This window comes from Macrotis lagotis, chromosome 3, assembly GCF_037893015.1.
Source record: "Macrotis lagotis isolate mMagLag1 chromosome 3, bilby.v1.9.chrom.fasta, whole genome shotgun sequence".
Classification (NCBI taxonomy): Eukaryota; Metazoa; Chordata; class Mammalia; order Peramelemorphia; family Peramelidae; genus Macrotis; species Macrotis lagotis.
In genome coordinates, this window is record NC_133660.1 from 257,362,619 (window position 1) to 257,386,011 (window position 23,393).

Here is a 23,393-nt window from a genome sequence, read left to right on the forward strand (position 1 = left end):
TCATCTCAACCTCAGCCTCTTCCTCTAAACAGGGATTGCAGGTGGGCACCACAAAGCCCTAAGAGACTAGAATTTTTAAAGAAAATTTTAATTTAATTGAAACTGCATTATTGGAGAAGAATTTTCTTTATTGCAAAATTAATTGTAATCTTCAGGAACTTGTCTTTGTAAATAACATGGGTAGAAACTATATTTATTTTTATAAAATATTTTATTTTAATACATAGGTCTTTCTGGAATATTTGATACTAATATGAACAGTGCTGGCACTAATACTAAAGAATCTTCAGTGATGAATTTCCTATCTGCTATTGAATCCCGCACTACTCCAGCCACTTCTTCAGGAACTTCTCTTTCACCACCACAATTCAGGGCTCCATCATGGCAGACAGGTAATAAAAATAATAATAATAATAATTATACACACACACACACACACACACATAAGATTGCTCTCTTTGATGAAATCAGTAATTTGGTCTGGCCCTTTAAGAAGAGTTATAGGCTAGAAAGACTTGCATGAACTGATGCTGAGTGAAGTGAGCAGTACCAGGAGAACATTGAAGACACTAACAGCAACTTTGGGTAATGATAAACTATGATGGACTTGTTCATTTTAGCAGCACAGTAATCAAAGATAAGTCTTATAGACTTATGATGGAAAATGTCATCCATATTCAGAGAAGGAACTGTGTAATTTAAATGCAGACCAAAGGTTACTGTTTCAATTTTTAAAAGTTGTCTTAGGTATTAAGTATTTTTTCTCTAGTTTTTTTTCCTGTTCGATTTGATTCTTCTTTCATAACATGATAAATATGGATCTCTATTTCTATACAACACATCTATCTAAGGAAAATGCAAAGGAATATATAAAGCACAATTTTCGACTTGGAGATCTCTTAATGTGAGGATTTGCTCCACCATCACTTACCATATTCTTTCCTGGTTTACTAATTAATTAGACTCTGGGGAGTTTGCCTACAATGCATAAAGGTTAAGGGACTTTCCCAGTTGTTAGGAAGCGATGTGAACTCAAGTCTCTGATTCCAAAACTCAACTTCTCTGAGTCATTCATGTTCCTTTGGATTTATGGCATTCTTTTATAAATGGCAGTTATTATATAGATACAGTTGTTTAGTTAAGTTACTGTTGCTTTATTAATTGCTTTGTAGCCTGTTTATACCATTATCTTAACAATGAAAAACTAATTGTTAAGATATGAATGAGGACAACTGGAAATGGCCCTGGATGAGAGGCAGTCAGGGTTAAGTGAGTTGCCTAAGGTCATACAGCTAGTAAGTAGCAAGTGTTTGAGGTTGGACCCAGATGGCTCTGGAGAAAGTGAGGCTGGTGATTGCAGCACCTCCTCATTCCAATCCAATTCATGTGCTTGTCATGGCATCATCTTCCTGATGTCATGGTCTGACTTAGAGAATGAAGGACAAACATTATAATTGTTAAGAGTACTTGCTGTTGCTAGTGTTATGCTAGACATTTTCTTGTCTCTATGTGGAGGGAAACCCTTTCTGACATTTTAACAGAGGAAGGAGAATTGAAATAGAAGTGGGTTCTACATATTAGGGTCATGAAATATTTCCAAAGGATATGCTTTTACTATTTTTGCAGTTTTATTACTGTAATGCCTTTCTTGTAATATTTTTTGCTAAGTAATAATAAGTTTGGGATTTAAAATATAAGACAAACATGTATGTTTTGACAACAGAAACTTATTAGTATTTAAACTTAATATTTAAAATGTTTTTGTCACTTAGATTGTAGGCAGCTTAATGTTAATTTAACTATTATAATTTTCTGTTTATTTTTGTTAACTTTATAATTTGTTGTTTTGACCAGATTTTTTTTTTTTTAGTTTTTTTGCAAGGCAAATGGGGTTAAGTGACTTGCCCAAGGCCACACAGCTAGGTAATTATTAAGTGTCTGAGACCGGATTTGAACCCAGGTACTCCTGATTCCAGGGCTGGTGCTCTATCCGCTGCCCCACCTAGCCTCTCCTAGATTATTTTTGAAGATAAAAATATGTATCTTTATAAATGTGTACTTGGTTTCATAATTTTTTAAATTATGCTGTTGTAAAAATGGATGAATTCCAGTTAGATGCCCATTCATGTGAACTAAAAATTATATAAACAAATTTCTGATTTTATAAAACTTTCAAATACTTTTTCAGTAATTCTCAAGGGTTATCCTTATCAGTATTTTTCCCCTTATAGGCAAGTATGTAAAAGGTATATGTGAGAATTTTTCATTATTATAAAATCTATATTACATATGTTGTAATATTTATTTGGTTGTGTTTTCTTTTATAAATACTAGTTGTATGTTTTTCTTCTCATAGGTATGCATTCCTCAGCAGCATCTGAGCTATTTGCTACTGGAGCTTTGCCAACTACTGGAACATTTCCATCAACATCCACTCTTTCCACTTATCAGCATCCCAACACCTTCAGCAGTAGAAACTTTGCTACCACCCCACCTCTGACACTTCAAGATTCAACTTTCAATAATACTTCAAATGGTATTTTAAATCCTCATGACTCTTTGCTTCAAATCAAGACTTCACAGGGTACTATTCCAACTGCTTTGGCATTTGAACGCCTGGGCAGTTCTGTATTAAGTACCAGTATACCACCTCAGTCTTCTACATATCGTTCAGCTCAAGAGTCTGCACCCCATCTTTTACAACCTCAGTTTAGCTTGTTATCTTCACCCCTTGGAGGAGCCCAGCAAGCTTCTCAAACTTATAGTTCATCAGTTTTTACTGGTTCTACTACATCTATTGAAAGAGTTCTTCGAGAATGTAGTGTTATTAAACACCATCAGCGGCCTTCAAATACTCAGACTATTCAGGCACAACTGACTGGTTCACAACATTCCTTACCTAGTTATTTTTCAAATGCAAGTGTAGCTGATTTTCAGGATACAACCAGGCAGCCATCTTTATCTTGTAACCCAATTGGAGATTCTACTCAGGTGAGCAATGGAGGACCACAACAGACAACCTCCCAGGTCTCAGTGGGACTGGCTCAGTCTTACCCGTCTACAATTCCATCACCCAGCTATCTTCCTACTTCAAAAGTTAAAAACTGTTCCACAAAGCAACCACCAAGGTCAGCTAAGACCCCCAAACCTCAAAGTGTGATGCCTCCTGTGCTAAAACAAAGCTATTCCAAATCTTTACACAACCAGAGTTCTGTGATATCAGGCCAAGCACAAATTTATTCTACAGCTCAGCTACCCAGCCTTTTATCAGTTAGCCAGTCCCAAAATTATGCTTCCACGCAGTCACATAATGTGCCATCTATTGTTCATTCACAGGTTTACACACATAATAAAACTGAAAAGTTGCCACCCTTGTATAAAACACTAACTTTTTCTGGGCAAACCCCAACAGTAACTTCTGAAAGTCAGACAATTAATTACTCCTCTGATCAACCACAGGTTTTATCTTCAACTTCAAATGAGAACTACTCTTCTCAAACAAGAGATATTTCTTCAGTTAGCCAGTCTCAGAGCTATTTTTCTGGTCACTCTCAGGGTTTATCTACTGTTAGTCAATCACAGGTTAGTTTCTCATCTCAATCACAAGTTTTGTCAGCTGGTAACCCTTCAGAAAACTATACTTCAGGTCAGTCTCTAACATTAACATCACCTTCTCTTCCATTTTCTTCTTCACCTCAAGTTCACAGTTTGCCAGCTTCTAGTTCAACCCAGAATTATATTTCTATGCATTCTTCTCAAAGTACTCAGACCCAGGGATCATCATCACCACAGTCGCAAAAATTTTTGCCAACTGCCCAGTCTTCTCCTTTTGCATCCCCTGTTCATTCACAAACTTTACAAAATAATAGACCTTCTACTGATGTAAAATCTTACACTAAAAGGAAAACTGATTCTGCTCAGTATACATCCTCAAAACAAGAAGATGGTTTTCCAGTGCCAGATTTACAAGTGTTACAGCAGCCGGCTTCTCTTGAATCACCAACCCAAAGGTTGCCTGATGGAGAAATTAATCAAGATACAGCCTACAGAATTTCCAAGGCAGATGATAGATATCCTCAGAGTGTTATCAGAAGTAATTCTTGTCTTGAAGATCAAGTGGTTGGGGTTGCTTTACAAGAACAAGAAAAGGAGGGAAGAATGGTTAGTTCTATGGCACACCTTACCCAATCAATTGGGCCAGTGCCTAATGTATCAAGCCATGATATTAAGAAAGCATCTAATTTAATGCAGACTTCACAAGTAAACACAAATACAAAAGAATTAAACCAGCAACATCCTCTTCTGCCTAAGGTTCATGAAGTACAGGTCCAAGAACAACATAGTCAGGCCATTCATCCTTCACCACAGATTCAGATTCAGACTAATGCTTTAAGACAGGTCCATCAACTACCCTTGCCTAGTTCACAGGTACTTCTGGAATCTGGGTATGACTTGCAAATTTTTCAGCAGTCAGCTTTGCAGGCAAGCTTAGTCCAAGCAAAGACATCGACCCAGATACAGCCTGTTCAGAGTTCTCAGCAAATAGTACATCCATTCCTTCAAATAGACAGCTCTATTACTCAAAGCAGTGGTGGACATTCTCAGCAGCAACTTCATCCTCCAAATTCTGAAGTTATTAAAATGGATCTCTCAGAATCTTCTAAACCATTACAACAGCATCTTACAACAAAAAGCATTTTTAATCAACCAAATCAACATGATTCAAAGAATCAATTTGTTTCCCTTGGTTCAATGTGTTTTCCTGAATCAATACTTCTCAGTGATGAGAGAAACATTTTATCAAATGATGATATCTTAGCAGCTACTGCTGCAGCTTGTGGGGTTATGCCTTCTGATTTTGCCAAATCAGCTTCAAGTGAAACACTTCCAGCAGTAGAGAATGGTGATGACTCCAAATCCCACTTTCAGCAATCAGCAGATATTAGGCATGTAACTCCAGACTTCAACTCCCTGACAGCCATGGTTGCAAAATCAGAGAATTTAAGTAATATTTCCATAAATGGATGCCAAATTACAATAAACCTGTCATCCTTACCTATCATTCATTCAAAGAATATGAACCTTGATCAAAAGCATCTTGAAACTCCTGATCAAAATATCACTCCCTCAGCAATTGAAGAGCAGCAACAAAGCTCTAATACAGTGAATAAAAATTCAAATATCACTAATGAATCTGAAGAAGACAACGAAGTCACTGCTAATGGCATGTTAAATAATAGAGACCAAGAGTTTGTTACTAGTAGTAAAAGTCTCAGTGGAGAAAGTGTTGTTTCAGAGAATGAATTTCATATGCCTAGTGACAGTAGTGGTACTGGGCCCCAGAATAAAGTCTCACTTCCTCTAATGGCTATGGTACAACAATCTGGAGATAGGGTCAGTGTCAAAACTGAAGAAGATGACCAAGATTTAATTCAGTTCAACCTTCAGAAGAAAAGACTTAGTGGAAAAGGGTTAATGAAGGACGATGATAATAGTAGTAATCAAAAACAAGTGAAATGGCCCCCACAAAATAAGCGTCAGAATTCCAGGGGCACAGAGACATGCTTGCCGTTTTCTCCTCCTAGTTCAGAATGTTGTCATGATGGTTATCAGCATCAGGAAAAGATGAGGCAGAAGATAAGAGAAGTTGAGGAGAAGCAGCCAGAAGTGAAAACAGGATTTATTGCCTCTTTCTTGGACTTTTTGAAATCTGGACCTAAACAGCAGTTTTCAGCCCCTGCTGTACGAGTGCCAAATCGAACTCGGCGGCCAGGGACCCAGGTTGTTCGAGCACCTTGCCACACTCAAGTCCCAAAGACTTCATCTACTTCACCTGCAGTATCTGAAGCTGGGGGCTTTAGTCCTTCTAAAAAAATTGATGAACTCAAGAAAAATGTTGAAGCTTTACCTTCCTTTTCTTCTGATGATGAAGATTCTGGAGGATGTAATAATGATCTTCAAAAGAGCATCTCCACTGTTTTATCTACTTTGGATGATACTTCTGATAAAAAAAATAAATCAGGTAAAATTTTCCATTGATAGTCATAATTATCATTAAGCACAAGCATAAAAATTTCTAGTGGTGTTATCAATTCTGTTTTTTAATTAAAGTAGACACAGAGATGGGCATGGGTTAGAAAACATTGACCTGTAGGTTTATGGTATCTTAATTTCTGAATGCTTTTTCGGGAGGAAGAGGTGAAGTTCCCTCATTGTGGTTGGGGAAGTGGGCTGTTTATAGTCAGAATTTTGATCCTTCTGACAAATAATACAAAAATATCATTCTAGAAAAATTGGGAAATTCTTTTGAAGTACTTGGGGAAAGAACTTTGTCCTGTATTAGGCAAGGCAATCTTGTTGCTTGATTAGGCAAGGTCTAGGTTGAAGGGAGGTTGTGAACATTAAGGAAGGTCTGAATAGACAGGCCAACAGGATTGCCAAGCTCACCAACAGAACAGCAAGAGTTGAGGTCAGATCAGTTGATGTGGTAAATGTGGTCATCAGTGTGGGTGGGCACATGTGTGTTCATGTACTCACGTGGTCATTTGCATAAGAAAGTCTGAGGATTTGTTGCTGAGATTAAGACCAGAGATTGAAGAAGAGATAGAATATAAAGTGATTTTTAGAGAAAATTCCCAAGAACATGCAGCAATTACTGCCTCTTTGTAAAACAGCTTAAGCATTTCCCTGATCAGGCTTACCTCTAAAGTTGTTTTCATAAATCAAGCTATCATTATCTACTTAGTCATCCCTGGGAGATGGCAGAATAGCATCTGTACGATTTGAGTTTTCTACTGTGATTTGAGAATGCCTCTCACTTACCTATTTCCCAGACATTAGAATATTCTGACAACCAGATCACATGGAAAACTGTCGATTTCAGTGGGATTTTTTTGTTTGTTTTTTAAGTATTGTCTGAAGAGTCAAACTTTCTATTGTGATGCATAGTTTAATTTCTCTGAGTTTGAAATAATACTTTAAACTGTGCCAAACAACTAAATCTCTTTGGACAAAGGTTGAAAGTTTATATTTCAAATGTAAATATGTGTACTTGTGTAAGAACTCCACTCAAAGTTCTTCTTCTCGTCTCATATGACATAAAGATATTTCTGGCTTATTGAAGGCTGTCCAGGAAGAGTATAAGTTCCAAAAATTCCTACCAAGTTACAGTGTATGATTTAACACCATGTTGGTTACATGCTGGATGATGAAATTTTCAATAATTTCATATCATAGGGGGGAACGAGAGGAATTTAACTTTATAGATACAGTTTGTTTTAAGATCACCTTTTTAATCCAACATTGTGTCCCTTGTCCCTTCCCCTCACAGTGAGGAATCCATTTTTTTAAAGAGTAAAAGTGAGCAGTGAATAAAGCACCAACCCTGGAGTCAGGAGGGCTTGAGTTCAAATCCAGCCTCAGACACTTAATAATTAGCTAGCTGTGGGGCCTTGGGCAAGTCACTTAACCTTTGTCTTGCAAAAACCTAAAAAACAAAACAAAAAGCAAAAGTAAGAGGGAAGGGAAAAAATTCATCAAAACTAGCCAACATATAACCAGGTGTGACAGTAAATGTCATTCCATCTCTGTACCTTTGAAGAGAAGGAAGGGGAATGCATCTTTCTTCTTTGGAATCAGTCATTATGATTTCATAGTGATTCAGTTTTTTTTAACTTTGCATTTACATTGTTATAATTACATTATTTATAGTTTTCCTGATTCTGTAGATCTTTTTATCAGTTATAAGTCTTCTCTGTATTCTTCATGTACATTGTTTCTTAAAATGTAATAACATGACATTCTTATGTCATAGTTTGTTTAGCCATTCTACAATCACTGAGTATTGGCTTTGTTTACTGTCTTTTGCTTTTACAAAGAATGATATTTTGGTGTGTTTAGGATCTTCCTTTGACATCTTTGGGTGTTTGGACAGCACTGAGATTATCTGGGTCACAAAAATTGTGATAACTCTCAAGACCAAATACAAGACCACGTAGGGTTTGGTTGTTAGTGCAAGGAGTAGCTTGACGGAAAGGTGCAATACACCTACTATGTATTGACTCTCAGCTGCAAACTTTTTTTTTTATTAAAGATTTTATTTATTTTCAGTTTTACAATTTTCCCCCAATCTTACTCCCCCCCAAAAGCAGTTTGTCAGTCTTTACATTGTTTCCATGTTATACATTGATCCAAATTGAGTGTGATGAGAAAGAAATCATATCCTTAAAGAAGAAACATAAAGTGTAAGAGATAACAAGATCAGACAATAAGATATCAATTATTTTTTCTAAATTAAAGGAAATAGTCTTTGAACTCTGTTCAAACTCCACAGTTCTTCCTCTGAAAACAGATGGTATTCTCCATTTCAGACAGCCCCAAATTGGCCCTGATTGTTGCACTGATGGCATGAGTGTGTCCATCAAGGTTGACCATCACCCCATGTTGGTGTTAGGGTGTACGGTGTTTTTCTGGTTCTGCTTCTCTCACTCAGCATCAATTCATGCGAATCCCTCCAGGCTTCCCTGAATTCCCATCCCTTCTGGTTTCTAATGGAACAATAGTGTTCCATAACATACATATACCACAGTTTGCTAAGCCATTCCCCAAATGAGGGACATTTACTTGAGTTCCAGTTCTTTGCCACCACAAACAAGGCTGCTATGAATATTTTTGTACAAGTGATGTTTTTTACCCTTTTTCATCATCTCTTCAGGGTATATACCCAGTAGTGGTATTGCTGGATCAAAGGGTATCCAGCTGCAAACTCTTAAGTGCAAACTATAAAGGTATAATTGTGAAATATTTAACACAATAGGTAAAAATGCATTATAACAAAAGTATTATGATCAGTGGTAGAAGTAAAATAGCCAGCCACCTAGATCAGAGTACACAAGGGGAATGCAATAAGAGTATTAAAAAATGTTTTTTGTGAATGCCAGCATTTGGAATAACAAAACATTTTTCTTACCCTGGATCACACAAGGAGTTATTCTGCACTGTTATTTAATAGATAGAACAAAGAATGAAGGCCTCTGTTGCAGAATCTCCAAATTGGAGACTGTACTTCAGGGGCTAATACAGTTGGGTGGAATGTATGAAGAATGTAAATCCCTGCAACCTCCTCCCTATTCCTGCTCACTAGGTTTCAGCCAGAGACCCTTTTGCTTGATAGATATTGTAGTAATTCAACTAGGCTTCAGCAGTGACACTGTGGACAGACTTGGAGAGAGTCTGGGACTTGGCAATGTTAATCAGTGGTCAGACAGGTTTGGCACATCAGGTCTGTTCAAGTAGTTTTGTGTTTCTTCTGTTCTTTCTCATCTATTTTGAAGAATTTTGGTTAGTTGTAATGGTGATTATGGGAAAGCTCAGCAAGCATCTGGGGTAGCAGTAGTTGCCAAGGAGATGTGGGTTTGTAAGGTGAGTGGTCAATCATATGTCAATCAACAAACATTTTTTAAGTGCCTGGGCACTGTGCTAGTCTCAGAGAACACAAAGACACACAGTCTAGCTGGAGGAAGTAATAGTAGGGAGAAGGGGAGGGGTTAGCCACTGAGCAATTCTTGAAGGGTTTATTAGAGGAGGCAGCACTAGAGTGGAGTCTTAAAGGAAATACTTTGATGGTCAAAAAGTTTTTACTTATAGGCTTACACATTCAAAAATATTTGGGAACCATTGTTTTAGGGGGTGATACACAGTGGGAAGTTTGCAAAGTCTGCTTAGGACAAATAAATGCCTTGTCTCAAGTCTTTTTGGAATATCACATACAATGCAAAAATTTAAATTTTTAGATTATAATTTTACACAGCTGTATTCCATCTATGTTTTTTCCTCAGTATATTATGCAGCATATATTGTTTATAGTGTGTTTAAGTGAGGGGTTGGCCCGAGTCGTGTTCCTGAAAGGTCTACATATCACTGCAGAGGTCCTGTTTGGAAACTCATAGGTGAAGGGTTTCTGTTACTCCAAATTACATTAAATCTTTTATTCCATGATTTAAGAGCCAAGAAATGGAATGTCTTATTGTGGAAAAGCCAGGAGGCCATTGTCAGTGGTAATAATATGTATGGTAGTACATATATCATTAGTAGTAATATGTTATTGGTAGTAATATGATTATGAAGGTCTTTGAGTGTACCATACTGCATTTTATATTTGATCCTGGAGATAGCAGGGAGCCACTGGAGTTTATTGAGGAGGGGCCAGGCATGATCAGACCATCAGACTTTATATATTATATATCTATATATATATATATATATATATATATATATATATATATATATATATATATATATATATATATATATATATATAGTTAAGTTTAGGGTGAAAAGGGCCTGTACCAGAAGAGAGAAGGAGGCTTATTGAGAGATCTTGCCAAGGCAGAATCTATAGACCTTGATAACAGAATGGATATTGGGGGATTGGGGAGGGGAGACAGAAGGCAATCAGAGATGCTAAGGTACCCAAGAAGATACCTATTTTGAGATTATCAGGCACTGGAAGGATGTAAGTTAACCTCTACAGTAATGGGGATATTTGGAGCAGGGAATGGTTTAGTGAGGAAGATAATGAATTCTGTTTTGGATCTGGTTGATTCAAGATTTTTACTGAACTTTGCAATTCAGACATCTTCCAGGATGTCTGAAAGGCAGTTGGAAATGTAAGACTGAAGGTCAACAAAGAGTGCACTACACTCATAAAGATGGGAGTGTACTAAGGATTATCAATAGGAAAAGCCTTCCTGTTTTCCCTCATCAAGGATGGCCCTTATGCATGAACAGATAACTCTCATAAAATAATTATGTATAGATGAGAACGTAAGCATATGGGTTGGTGGTTAGCATGCATACCTTACATATATCTTCTCTAGGCACCTTTGAGACTGTCCCTTGTTACCCTCACAATTCTCACTTCTGGCATGGATCGTTTATATTTTTTGAGCTACTCCAGTTACTTTTTTTTTTCCATCTTTTTCTTTGGTGACAATTAAATCTCTATTTACATTGTTTCTCCAAGGCATGTGAACTAATAAATGAATGCCCATAGATTTTGTCAGAACATTTCCTTTTTCCTCTTCTCACTCTGTTGTGTGGTGACTCCATTGCCCTGGATGGTTAAAAGAGTTTTTTTGAAAAGATTTGCAAAGATTTTTATTCCTAATGTATATTTTGCTCTTGTTTCATTTAAATAAATGCCTTCAGAGTAACTGTTTAGATGGATCTCTTGCCAAGCTTTCTTTAGTGTTTTTCTCCTCTGCATTTCACTTTTTGAAGTAGTGGCACTCTTCATAATTTAACAATATCCTGCTCTTTAAGGTTTTACAAAGAGTCTATATTTTAAACTGGTATTGCCCTTGGCTGCCACATATCTTCCCAAGATGAAGTGTGAGCTGGTGGAGGTAATTTCTAGACTCTTTTGATGTCCTTGTTAGGGCTATTGATCTACATCAGTTAAATGTAAACAACCCAAACTTTATTTTCATTAATGATTTCTTTTAATTCACATTTATTTCTGAGTAATTTAATATTTCATTCCTCTTTGGAGCCCACTTCTTACTTAGGGGACTTTCTCCCTTATAATAACATTTGCACCTAGAAAATTCCCTTCACCAAAATTCTTATCAAGACTTTTTGTTATGGAAAAGAACTGGAAATCAACTAGATGCCTGTTAGGTTGGGGAATGAATAAGTAAATTGTGGTACATTATTATATAATGGAATGTTACATTTTGCTATAAGAAAAATAAGCATGGTGAATATAGAGAGAATTCTCCAAAGAATTGCTTGAACTGATGCAAATTAGAGTGAAAAGAGCCAGAAAGTGTAAATGGAAAGTACAACATCTCCCCTACTTCTTTGCAGAAGTTGGGATCCACAGGTATGAAATATATTGCCTGTAATTGACTTTCTTCATGTATCATGTTTTTAATAGTATTTTTCTAATTACATGTAAAGACAAATTTTAACATTAATTTGAAAATTTTGAATTCCAAGTTTTCTCCCTCTCCCCAAGATGATAAATAGTTTAATAAGGGTTATTTATATTCAATCATTTCCACATTAGTCATGTTGTGAAAGAAGAAATAGACCAAATGGAAAAAAAAATGAAAATAATAAAGCAAAAATGGTACGCTTCAATCTGCATTCAGATGCCATCAGTTCTTTCTCTGGAGGTGAACAGCATTTTTTCTCATGAGACCTTTGGAATTATTTTGCATCAGTGTACTACTGTGAATGGCTAAATTATTTATAGTTGATCTTTGTACAGTGTTGTTACCATATCCAATGTTCTCCTGGTTCTACTCACTTGACTTTGTATCAGTGCTATCTTTCCAATTTTTCTAAAATATGTCTGCTCATTGCTTCTTATGGTGTCATATTTTTTGTAATATATTTCTTGTATTCCATTTCATTCATATGCTACATCTCCTAATTGACAGACATTCTCTCAATTTCCAATTCTTTGCCACTACAAAGAAACTTGCTAGAAATATTTTTGTATAAGTAGGGCCTTTTCTCCTTTTTTTTTAGAATGCTTCGGGATATAGACTTCATGGTATTGTTATATCAAAAGATATGTCATTCAGTTTTACTGATTATTTTTTTTCTTTCTCTTTTAAAAAAAAAGTCATTATAAGGTATAGGTTTCTGAGAGGGATATAAAGTCATCAGGAAAAAATCTAAGCAATATAAACATAAAAGCTAGCAATAAAATGTACCTTTGATAACATTTTTAAGTTATTTTTTTTTTGCAAGGCAAATGGGGTTAAGTGGCTTGCCCAAGGCCACACAGCTAGGTAATTATTAAGTGTCTGACACCAGATTTGAACCCAGGTACTCCTGACTCCAAGGCTGGTGCTTTATCCACTATGCCACCTAGCTTCCCCTCTTTGATAACATTTTAAAGAGAATATCACCTTAGAGGGACATGGAACCAGCAAGAGGAGACTAAGGGAGCCCAGGTGAATGATACTCAACACCAGAACTGGAGCCCTGGTTGAAGTTGTAACTGCTTTCCCTCAAGGTCCTTAGGTCCAAGACCTCAGAACAGCCTGACCACCCCTCCAAAACAGCCAGGACCAGAATGCTTTTCTACAGTGGCAGAATATGAACTACTGCTGTTGGATTCTTACTTTTGACCTCTGTGTGGTCTTGCCCAAAGTCTTTTCCATGGTTATGACCTGCCCACTACATTATCTGTCTACCCTGTTCTAGAACAACATCAGCTATAAGATAGTCAAATTCTAATTTAATGTTGAGTCCTGGGTAGAATCATGATGGTACAGCTGAGCTGCCCTTTGTAGAATTCCTCCAAGCAAACCTAGAAAATGCAACAGATGGAATCCTGATGAGGGAAAGCCAAAAAGTCATAGTGAATCATTTATCAGATCAGCTTAAAGAGACAGAAAGATCTGAGGACACTTGGGAGTGGGATCAGACAAAGCAAGCATGGATAGAAACTCTTCCAGGGCATCATACTGGGATAGGTGCCAATTGGAACCTTTGTTACCCACTCCTCAGTCCTGGGTCATGACAATCTAGAGCAGACCTGGGGACCTGCATGGCGCAGGGTTGGGATGATAAGAGGGCCATCCCCAATTAGGGAGGGCTTGAATCCAAAGAGGAAATTTATATAAACTAAGAACAGAGTATAGCTTTGATAACAGGAGCAGATCAGAGTCTATTTCAGCTTTAGTCCACATATATACAGAGGAATAACAAGGGCAGGAATCCCAGACCAAAGAGTAGCCTACGGTCTCTGAATGAATAGAACTTTCCAGCTGGTTGTTAGGGACTAAGTACAGCAGCATCCTGATGTGGATCAGACCAAAATCAATGTCAGCAACCCACAGAGCTCAAACCAGGGAAGCAGTGGTCAGACTTTCTCTGCTTGAAACCCCTTTGAGACCACTAAAAATTTGTGGGTCTCCAGACTTTCCCCTAAAGATCCAATACTCAATATCCCAAGAAAGCAGCAAGCTTTCCTTCCGGAAGTCTGGCAAAACCCAACCCTAACATCAAGCCTGAAGTTGAGAAATATGCTGGAAGAAGGAGCCAAATTTATCTATAAAGTGCTGTTGTGTTGATAAGGAAGCTCAAGACAAACTGAAAAGAAGAGAAAGTCTCCAATGCACATTAAAGCCTTAGAGGAAAAACAGCTTATTCACAAACTAAACTGAAATTTCTAGAAGAGTAAAGCAAAAGTTCTTTCCCCCCCCCCCCAATTAAATGTTTTAGAAATGAGTAAGAGCATTTGAGGGGGAAAATGGGGAAAGAAATGAGAGCTTTGGAAGAAATAATTGGAAAAGGAATTAACAAATTGGCACAAATAGATACATAACCTTGCTAAAGCAACAAACTTCTGAAAATCAGAGTAAACCCCATAGACACCAGTCACTCCATGAAGTAACAAGGATAATAAAACAGTCAAAAGACTGGGGAAAATAACATGCATGTGGGTGTGTGTGCACACGTATATGTGTATGTATTGACATGTAAACACACAGAAGAGATTATATAATCACAATTAAAACAACTGTCCTGAAAAATAGATTGAGGCTAGAGAGTTGAAGTCTGATTGCCAAAACCCACAACAACAAAACAAACTTAGATATTCCATTTCAAGAAATCTCAAAAGAGCACTGCTTAAATCTCTTATGCCAAAGTAGAAAGAGCAAGAACATACCAATTATTTCCTACAACAATTAAAAATCCCACAAAAACCTGTCAAGATTATGAAAGTCAAAATCCAGTTCATACAGATAAAATTAAAAAAAAAATTCCAGGAGCCAGAAAGAAAGATTTCGAATCCTGGCTGACCACAATGTGGATCACACTTTAGCAGCTACCACTATAGGATGTGGAATACAGGGAATTACTTACCCAGCAAAATGAGTATAGTGTAACATATAGTTTAAAGCACATGTAAAGAAAGAGGGTAAACCAAGATAATTAAAGAAGGATCAATTGATTTTATTCAAATATGGGGAAATTATATATGTATCTTCTCTGAATTCTATCATCATTGGGTCATAGAAGGTGTCTGATTAGAAAAGACCTGGAAGTGGTTCTGCTATGTCTTAATGTTATTAGGAAGAGAGTGAAAAGAGAGATTGGTTGGTTGTCCATCCTTCTTGAAGAGGACCAAATGACACCACAATGTTAGTCAAGTTACAGTGTGTCCTACCGGGACTGATCAGCCCAAGATGACCTCTGAGTCCTCTACCACAGGTCAAACAAAAATAGTCCATGTGAATATTTAGAGTAGGGTCTCTAAAACTTGGTGCATGTCGTATTTCCTTTTAGCTACTTCGATTCTGCTTTGTTCATAGAGCATAGCCCTTCTGGGCAATTTTGTGTCAGTCTCTTCAGGATCAATTCCAAAGTTCTTATGAGTGTCCTTGTATCGTTTTTTTTTACCTTCTTCCACCTCCCCCTCCACGAGTGCTTGTCCTGTGTGAGCTATCCATAAAAGAATTCTTTTAACCAGCATACATTTGACATTCAAACAAACAATGTGATCAGCTCATCATATTTGCATGTTCTCTAGTAATCTTTGAATGCTTGGCATTTTAGCTCAAGAAAGGACTTCACTGGCTGGCATCTTCTCCTGCAGAATCCTCCTAAGACAATTTAAATGGAAGTGATTCAGTTTCCTGACATAGCTCTGTCAGACTGTCCAGGTTTCAATGAAGTTAGCACAGCCACTCTCTAGACCTTCAATTTGGTATTCAGTCTAATACCTCTTCTCTCCCACATTTTTATAGCTCTGGAATTGCATGTCAACCTCAGTGTCAATGTATACTTACCTGGAAAGGTAAGTGAACCTCTCCACAGTACTCAAAACTTCCCCATTTGCTATAATCGATGGTTCCACATATGGATGGTGTGGTGCTGGCTGATGACGCATCTGTGTTTTCTTGACTTAATTGTTAGACCAAAGTTAGCACAAGTAGCAGGGAACTGATCCACACTTTGTTGAATCTCAGCTTCAGAGATTGCATTCATGCACCAACACTCCCTCTGTTTTGGTCTTGGTTTTGCCATCACTGCAGTAGTTGACCTGGCCAAGTTCATCTTCAGTGAAGATATTTGATAATATAGCTAAAAACATCATGCTAAAAAAGGAAGGGAGCAAGGTCACAGTTTCACTCCATTGGTGGCTGGGAAATCTTGAGAACATCATTCACTATCCAGAACCCCAGGCATGCAAAACTGATGGACAATACTGAACTTCTCCAGGCAACCAAATTTTGACCTAATTTTCCATCAACCCTCTCAACTGACAGTATCAAAGGCCTTGGTCAGATCTGCAAATGTTGTATTACAGAACTCTGTTCTGTTCCTGGCATTTTTACTGGAGTTGTCGGGCAGCAAACAACATATTGACTGTTCTTCAACCCTTTCTGAAGCCACACTGGATCTCAGTGAGATGACTATCTTCCAGGTGAAGAATCAGTCTATTAAGGAGGACTCTGGCAAGCATCTTGCCAACAGTGACTAAGAAAGAAACCCCTTTGTGATTGTCATGGGATAATCCCCTTACCATTATAGAGTTGGACAGTGGAGATAATCCTTGAACCCCTGGGAGATAACTTTATCATGTCATATAATCTGGAAAATTTCAATTAATTTTTATGAGCAGTGAATTCCCTACCTTGTAAATCTTAGTAGGAATAGAATCAGTAACTGGGTGCTTTGCCATGTGAAAAAAACCTAATGTCATTCAAAATTTCTCCAGTTGGTGCTTCAGATAGGGAGGTTCTCTTTCTTTTTTTTAAGATTTTTTTTTTGAAGGCAATGGGGTTAAGTGGCTTGCCCAAGGCCACATGGCTAAGTAATTATTAAGTGTCTGAGGTCGGACTTGAACCCAGGTACTCCTGACTCCAGGGCCGGTGCTCTATCCACTGCGCCACCTAGCCGCCCCCAAGGGAGGCTCTCTTTCTAATCAATGGGCACTGACTGTTTTCCATTGATGGGAAAGAAGTAAAGAGACATATAATGGTGAGTGAACAGAAAAGGTTAGATAAAAAATTATGTCACGAATTTAGGGTTTACAAATAATATATATAGAGAGGGGGGAAGGGATGGGAAGAGTAGATGATACTTCATCTCACTCTTATCTGAACTGGTCAAAGGAAAAAATAAGTATTTCATTCAACAGGAAAAGAGGAGGACTTAGAAGGGTAGGTTTAAGGAAGGATTAATTCTAAGCAAAATAAACTAAGGATGTACAAAGAAAGGATTCTCAGGGAGTGCCCGTCATTTAGGGAATAGATGAACAAGTGTTATGGAATATTATCAAATCCCAGGATTGTTCTGATCTCATCTGATCTATGCTCTTGCTCCAGGCTCCACACATTTTTTGAGGACATTTGATGATCAGAGCAGGTTAGCTCCATATTCCAGGTTTCTAAGTTAAACTTTATGAGTCTGGGATTCCCCCTCTAACAAATAGCTTCAGGTTCTAGGCTTTCTTCACTAGCCCCTGGTACTTGCTGAAATTTGCTCTCCCCTCCCCAGAGCACCTTCTATGATTTCCCTGCTTAAATACTTGATTATTTTATCCATTGTTCTTTTTTAAATCCTTGGAGTAACTGCTGGAGATATGCTGTTGTTTCTACAACCATATTGATTCCTTGAAGAAAGTCAGTTCCTGTGATGACCATCAACTAATCATGATAGAGAGTACTCTTTCTTGTTCAGGTGCAAGCTGAACTAGATAGCGCTGTAGATATTTTCCTTCTGATTTCATTGGAAGAAATTTTGGGTTTTTTTAAGTTTTTGCTAGGCAGTGGGGTTAAATGGCTTGCCCAAGGCCACACAGCTAGGTAATTATTGTTTCTGAGGCCAGATTTGAACTCAGGTACTCCTGACTCCAGAGCCGGTGCTCTATCCACTATGCCACTTAGCCGCCCCTGGAAGAAATTTTTTAAATCATTTTTTTAAACTAAATCTCTTTGGATTTTCAAAATTTGTCTTTATATTCAGAACAGAAATTTGGTTCTTTTATTTAGATAGTAAAATACAAAGTTTAAAGTAGAAGAGTATAATAGAATGGAATAAAATTTGTAGCTAGGATGGAGTGGGAATAGAATTTGGTTATAACCTATTCTGCATAGACAATATAAAGAGTGAGAGTCCACAACAAGCAGTCTTCACAATATGAATTGAGACGCAGAAAGGGGTATGGCATGAACTTGACTTGCTTCCATAAAGCTTAAAATGAATTAATACCAAGTAAGATTCATTCTGTTGGCTTTCATTGGCTTGTGAGGCCAGTGAAAACTAAAAAGTTCCTATTTCAGATTCCTTTCACAGATACATACAGAAAATGTACTAAATAAACTTGAAGTGATTAGAGATGAAAGGAGAGTGACACCTGGGAGAGATCAGAGAAAGGTCTTGAGAGAGACTTGAGCCGACACCTCAAGAAGGGGAGGCACCCCACTCCTCCTTGACTTGGGCTCTTCTCCCACAAGATCTTGTTTCTGTCTCAAGTCTTCACTCATCCTTTGGAGTGACTCACTCTTCTGCTCAAAGTACCCCATTGGCTTCCTGTTACCACAGGGATCAAGTCCAGTCTCTCAATAAGTCTGCTCTCCTTCTTCTGGCTGTCTTCATATTCTTCTCTAACCCAACCATCCTGGCCTCCTTGCTCACCTCCATCGCCATGGTTTTGCACCAGCGTCTTCTTTGCCAGGAGAGTCAACCTTCCTTTCTTCTGCCTCATGGAACCCAAGATTTTTTCCAAAACTCACTCAGCTTAAGCCCTCCTTTCCTGTCTTTGCTGAGACCCTTTCCCGTGGCTCTTAGTGCCATCCCCTTTATGTTCACCAGGTAGCACCATGTGGAGGAGGGCCCTGATTTAATCCCAGCCTCAAAGATTTTATAGCTCTTTAATTTAGCCTCTGTCTGCCTTGGTTTCCTTACAGTAAGAGCACCCACTACCCAGGGTTGTTCTGGGATCAAACACAATACTGTCTCTAGGTCCTTTATAAGAGTGAGCTTGTGTCTTGTAGAGCCTGATCTATGGGTCATCATCAGAAGCTCTTGAGGGTGGGCACCCCCCAGAGCTTGGCATCTTGTAGCCACTGCACAAAGCATAGCTCCTCGATGCTCGTCCTCATACTCCCCTTGATTATCAAGGGGAGACGCCTACCCATTTTTAGATCCCATATCTTTTTTAACAGCAGTGTAACATAACATTCCTCAATAATAAGCAGTTTATGTGTAGTTCATTCCATTTCCCTTGGTGTTTTTGCATTGTTTTCCCCAGAGCTGACATAGAGGATGATTTTTCTTAAACATAAATTTCAATCCTTGTCTCTTCAGACTTTATTATTCCCCCAAATCCTAGAAGTTTGACTTTCAAAGGATTGTAGAGAGAATCTCACCTGCATTCCTCCTTTAAGGCACCAGCATGCTGAAGTCCCTAACAGTTCATTGCCTCCACCAGAATTTCAGAGGACAAATTCAGTTTTCTTGATGCTATCCTCTCTTGTCATGTTATACTTGTCTCATACAATAGTGTTCTTTTTTTTTTTTAGGAAATAATGTTTTATTTATTTTTTCCAACTGCACGCAGCAATAGTTTTCAAGATCATTTTTTATTTTTGCAAAGTTTTTAGTTTAATATTTTTCTCCCTCCCCCTGCCAGAAAGCAAATACAGGCCATTCATGTATAACCATGCTAAACATAGATCCATATTAATCACATCATCATCTTTTAGACTGAACCCTATTTCATTGCCTTTCCCCTCCTCTCCTGCCCCCCCCCTTTCCAGGTCTGTGGTCAGCTCTCGATGCCTCTCTGATTGGGGGCACAGGGTAGCTCTGATCTTTTCTTTTTTTTACTGCTCTTTGACTTACCTATCCAGCCCGTGCATTTCTGTGAGTCTCTCTAAATACATGTGACTTGAGACTGAGGACTGTCTGTATTTTGTCTAGTTCCAGAAGCTGTAAAGGCCGCTGCTGCTGCAACACCAACTCCTGCTGCTGCTGCCACTGCTCCCAACACTGCTGTGAAGCAGGAGTCTGTACACAAAGCTACATCCCCTGCAGGGAATGTTCCAGAAAACACTAGCTCTACAGACCCCCCAAAGCTCTCAGGCCTTGACCTCGATGGTGTTTCTTCAGATCAGTTAGCAAAGGTCCAAGAGATGGCTGCCATCGAAGGCTGTGTGGAAGAGAACAGCGACAGTGGAGGAGAAGGCCAATACAGAGAACGGGATGAATTTGTTGTGAAAGTGGAAGACATCGATAATCTGAAGGTAATCAATCATGGAGGAGAGACTGGACAGACTCCCTTTGAACATCGTTGTGGTAACTTGAAACAAGATATACCCCTCGGGGTAACCTCTCCTACCTTCTCTTCTGCCCTCACCCTCCAAGTCTAACTTCTCTTTGGCTCATTCCTCTGATAAAATACTTTTTCTCCTACCTATCCACAGTACATAAGACTGGGCCACTCCCTTGCTCACCAGCCTGGAATGACTCCCTGTTATTTAGACCAAATTAGGCTTCTTAGACTGGCATTGAGGCTTTTCCTGTTTGACTTCAGGCTATATTTCTGTACTTATTTCATAAATGAGCATCACCCATTTCTGTTCCAGGCAAGCTGAAGTAGTTCAGGTCCCACAATGTCTTCTTTTTTTTCCTCCCCTTGTCTCCATTAAAATAATTTTCCTTCAATTTTCTTTCCTTCACCTACCCCATGAAGTTTTCCCTGATTTCCTTCCTCCTCAGATTTTCTTTTTTTTTTTCTTGGTATTTTTTTTCAAGGCAATGGGGTTTAGTGGCTTGCCCAAGGCCACACAGCTAGGTAATTATTATGTATCTGAGGCCAGATTTGAACTCAGCTATTCCTGACTCCAGGGCCGGTGTTCTATCCATTGCACCACCTAAGCTGCCCCCCTCTTCAAATTTTCTTAAACACTTTTCGGTCTCTTTTGCTCCCAGTACAGAACACCTTGAATTATGCTAATTCATATTCAATGTTCCACTCTGTCTTCCACTTACATGATAGATTATAAGACTCTTGAAAAGAGACACCAGTTTCTTTCTTTTTTTTTATCTCCAGCATCCAAATGTTTTTAACACAAGGTGTCACTTAGTAAATATTTTTTGAATCAGTTGCATTTCTTCTGTTTCCAAATATTCTAAATAATACAAAGTTTTATTTTTATCCCTTTAGTTTTAAATAACTAAATGTGTCATTTTAGTCTTTGCAATATTTTCCATTTTGCCAAAAACATAATAATATGAATTTATGTTTAACATAGATTTATACATGTATAACCTTTCTTAGAAGGGAGAAAAATGTAACTGAAAACCTTCCTCCAAAATGATTGTTAACAAACTATTTTTGTGTGTAGATGGAAAAATAAATAAAATGATTTTTAAAAACATAAACTAAAGACCTAAAGGTCAATTAAAAAATAAAAGCACTTAAGAAATCCAAATTTAATCTTAGTTCCTTGCTAATTGTTGCTTGGCATAGTTAAGTTTACAGACTTATTTTATTGGTTAAATTCTGTTTGCAAGGTGATCTGCATTATGTAATAATATTCTTAGTATGATGGTTTGTTTTATTTAACTGCTTCTTTGTTTCATAGGAGAGTTTGGGGGGGACGAAAGTGGGTGAGAAATGACTACAGTGGCTTTTTTAAAGTATTAATAAAACTTTTAACCTGTTGGGAATATGTAAGATAATATGGTACAGTAGAGAGAAAGCAGCATGATCTAGTGGATGGAGGGCCAACCTGGGCATCAGGAAGATCTGGGTTAGAGTCTTGCCTCAGATATAAACTAGCCTTATAACCATGGGTGAACATATCCCTTAACCTCAGTGTCCTGGAGGAGTCTCTTCACTATGATTTTCCTATACCAGTGAAATCAAAGGTTCCTCTTGAGGTGGGGGAGGTGATGTGTATTTGTAAGGGACTAGAATTTCTCTATTTATAAATTATAAAATTCAAATAACTATTGCATGGAAGAGAGATTAAATATTTGATAGGTGAGGGCTGTCAGCATCTAATGATATTTGGTCTCTATATGTACAATATTATTTTGTACCCCAAAGTAATATAATGTGACTCCTTAAACCATGGTGGTCAAAGCTATGTGACAAATATCAGCTAAATATAAAGTACCTGGATAATTAGCTAAACTCCCAAGTACAAGCCAAACGACCCTTCTCTAGTAGAAGGGTTTCCTGAATTGAGTGGGAGGCTAGACTACTTGATTCTTGAAGTTACTTTCTAGATTCTGTGACTCTGAAAATCAAATCACCCATTTTAATTTAATTCTGTGCCTTATAGGTGGCTTTAAAAACAGGCAAAGAACCTCCAGCCATCTGGAAAGTACAAAAAGCTTTATTGCAAAAGTTTGTTCCTGAAATTCGAGATGGACAAAGAGAGTTTGCTGCTACTAATAGTGTAAGTAGAATCAACATCTACCAGTCTTGGGTGTCATTGCTCAAGAAAAGTGATAGAAGAACATTTTCTACATTTCACATTTCTAGAAGAAATTTGTTAGGATATCCTCAGTTAAGATAGAATGAGAGCACTTTAAATCTTTTTCCAATAAGACTAGACAAATAAATTTATTTGAATAAGGGTAACAGAAATTTGTTTTCTTAAAATATCTGAACAAGCAAGTGATAGTGGCTGAGTGTTGTGTTATATGGAACAACTGCTGTTTTCTCTGTCAGCCCCTTTTTCCTAATAGTGATTTCCTTCCCAAGCCTGAATGTTAATGGCACCCCCCCCCCTTGGTAAGTTGCTTAGAAGCTTTTCATTATTAAAAGGGAAAAGTGCAGTTTTTAACATCTGTTTAATGTTTGTTGAAGTAATTTAATATTTTGGCTTGACTTTTAGTGGTTTTTTCCAAAGCATTGAGTATAGTCATGTAATTTGGAGTCTGTATCTTTTTTTCTCAGTATCTTGGATATTTTGGGGATGCAAAGAGTAAATACAGACGGGTATATGTAAAGTTAATTGAAAACACCAACAAGAAGGAATATGTTAGAGTGTGCTCAAAAAAGCCAAGAAGTCACCCTTTACCTCCATCCAGGTATCTTCTCCTATTGTCTGTCATTCGTGATAGAGGTGGGGCTGTGGGGTAGGGATGGGGGTGCAGAGAATGAGATCAGTGGAATATTGGACTTTTGGTACCTACAGCATGGTGAATACATTGAAACCAAGGGCACCATAACAGACAATAGTTGGTATGGGTCCCATGGGGCTCATGAGCACTTTTATTGGTACCACCAGGTTGGGAGTCTGAATGCCAGGACAGGAGTCCAATTCTAGTTTTCTGGAAGTGTTCCAGGTGTTAGGACTGGAACAGGACAGAATGAGATAAACCTTAGCTTAGACCCTGGG

The 23,393-nt window shown here is 37.9% G+C and overlaps 1 protein-coding gene across 1 annotated transcript in view; it reads left to right on the forward strand.

The window, feature by feature from the left end:
* The window catches only part of QSER1 (glutamine and serine rich 1), a 101,948-nt gene that overhangs the window by 59,948 nt on the left and 18,607 nt on the right, over positions 1–23,393 (forward strand). Inside the window, exons 3-7 of the mRNA XM_074230435.1 lie at positions 228–392; positions 2,357–6,022; positions 19,957–20,279; positions 22,329–22,445; positions 22,949–23,082. Coding sequence (XP_074086536.1) covers positions 228–392; positions 2,357–6,022; positions 19,957–20,279; positions 22,329–22,445; positions 22,949–23,082 — 4,405 coding nt within the window. The remainder of the gene's footprint in view (positions 1–227; positions 393–2,356; positions 6,023–19,956; positions 20,280–22,328; positions 22,446–22,948; positions 23,083–23,393) is intronic.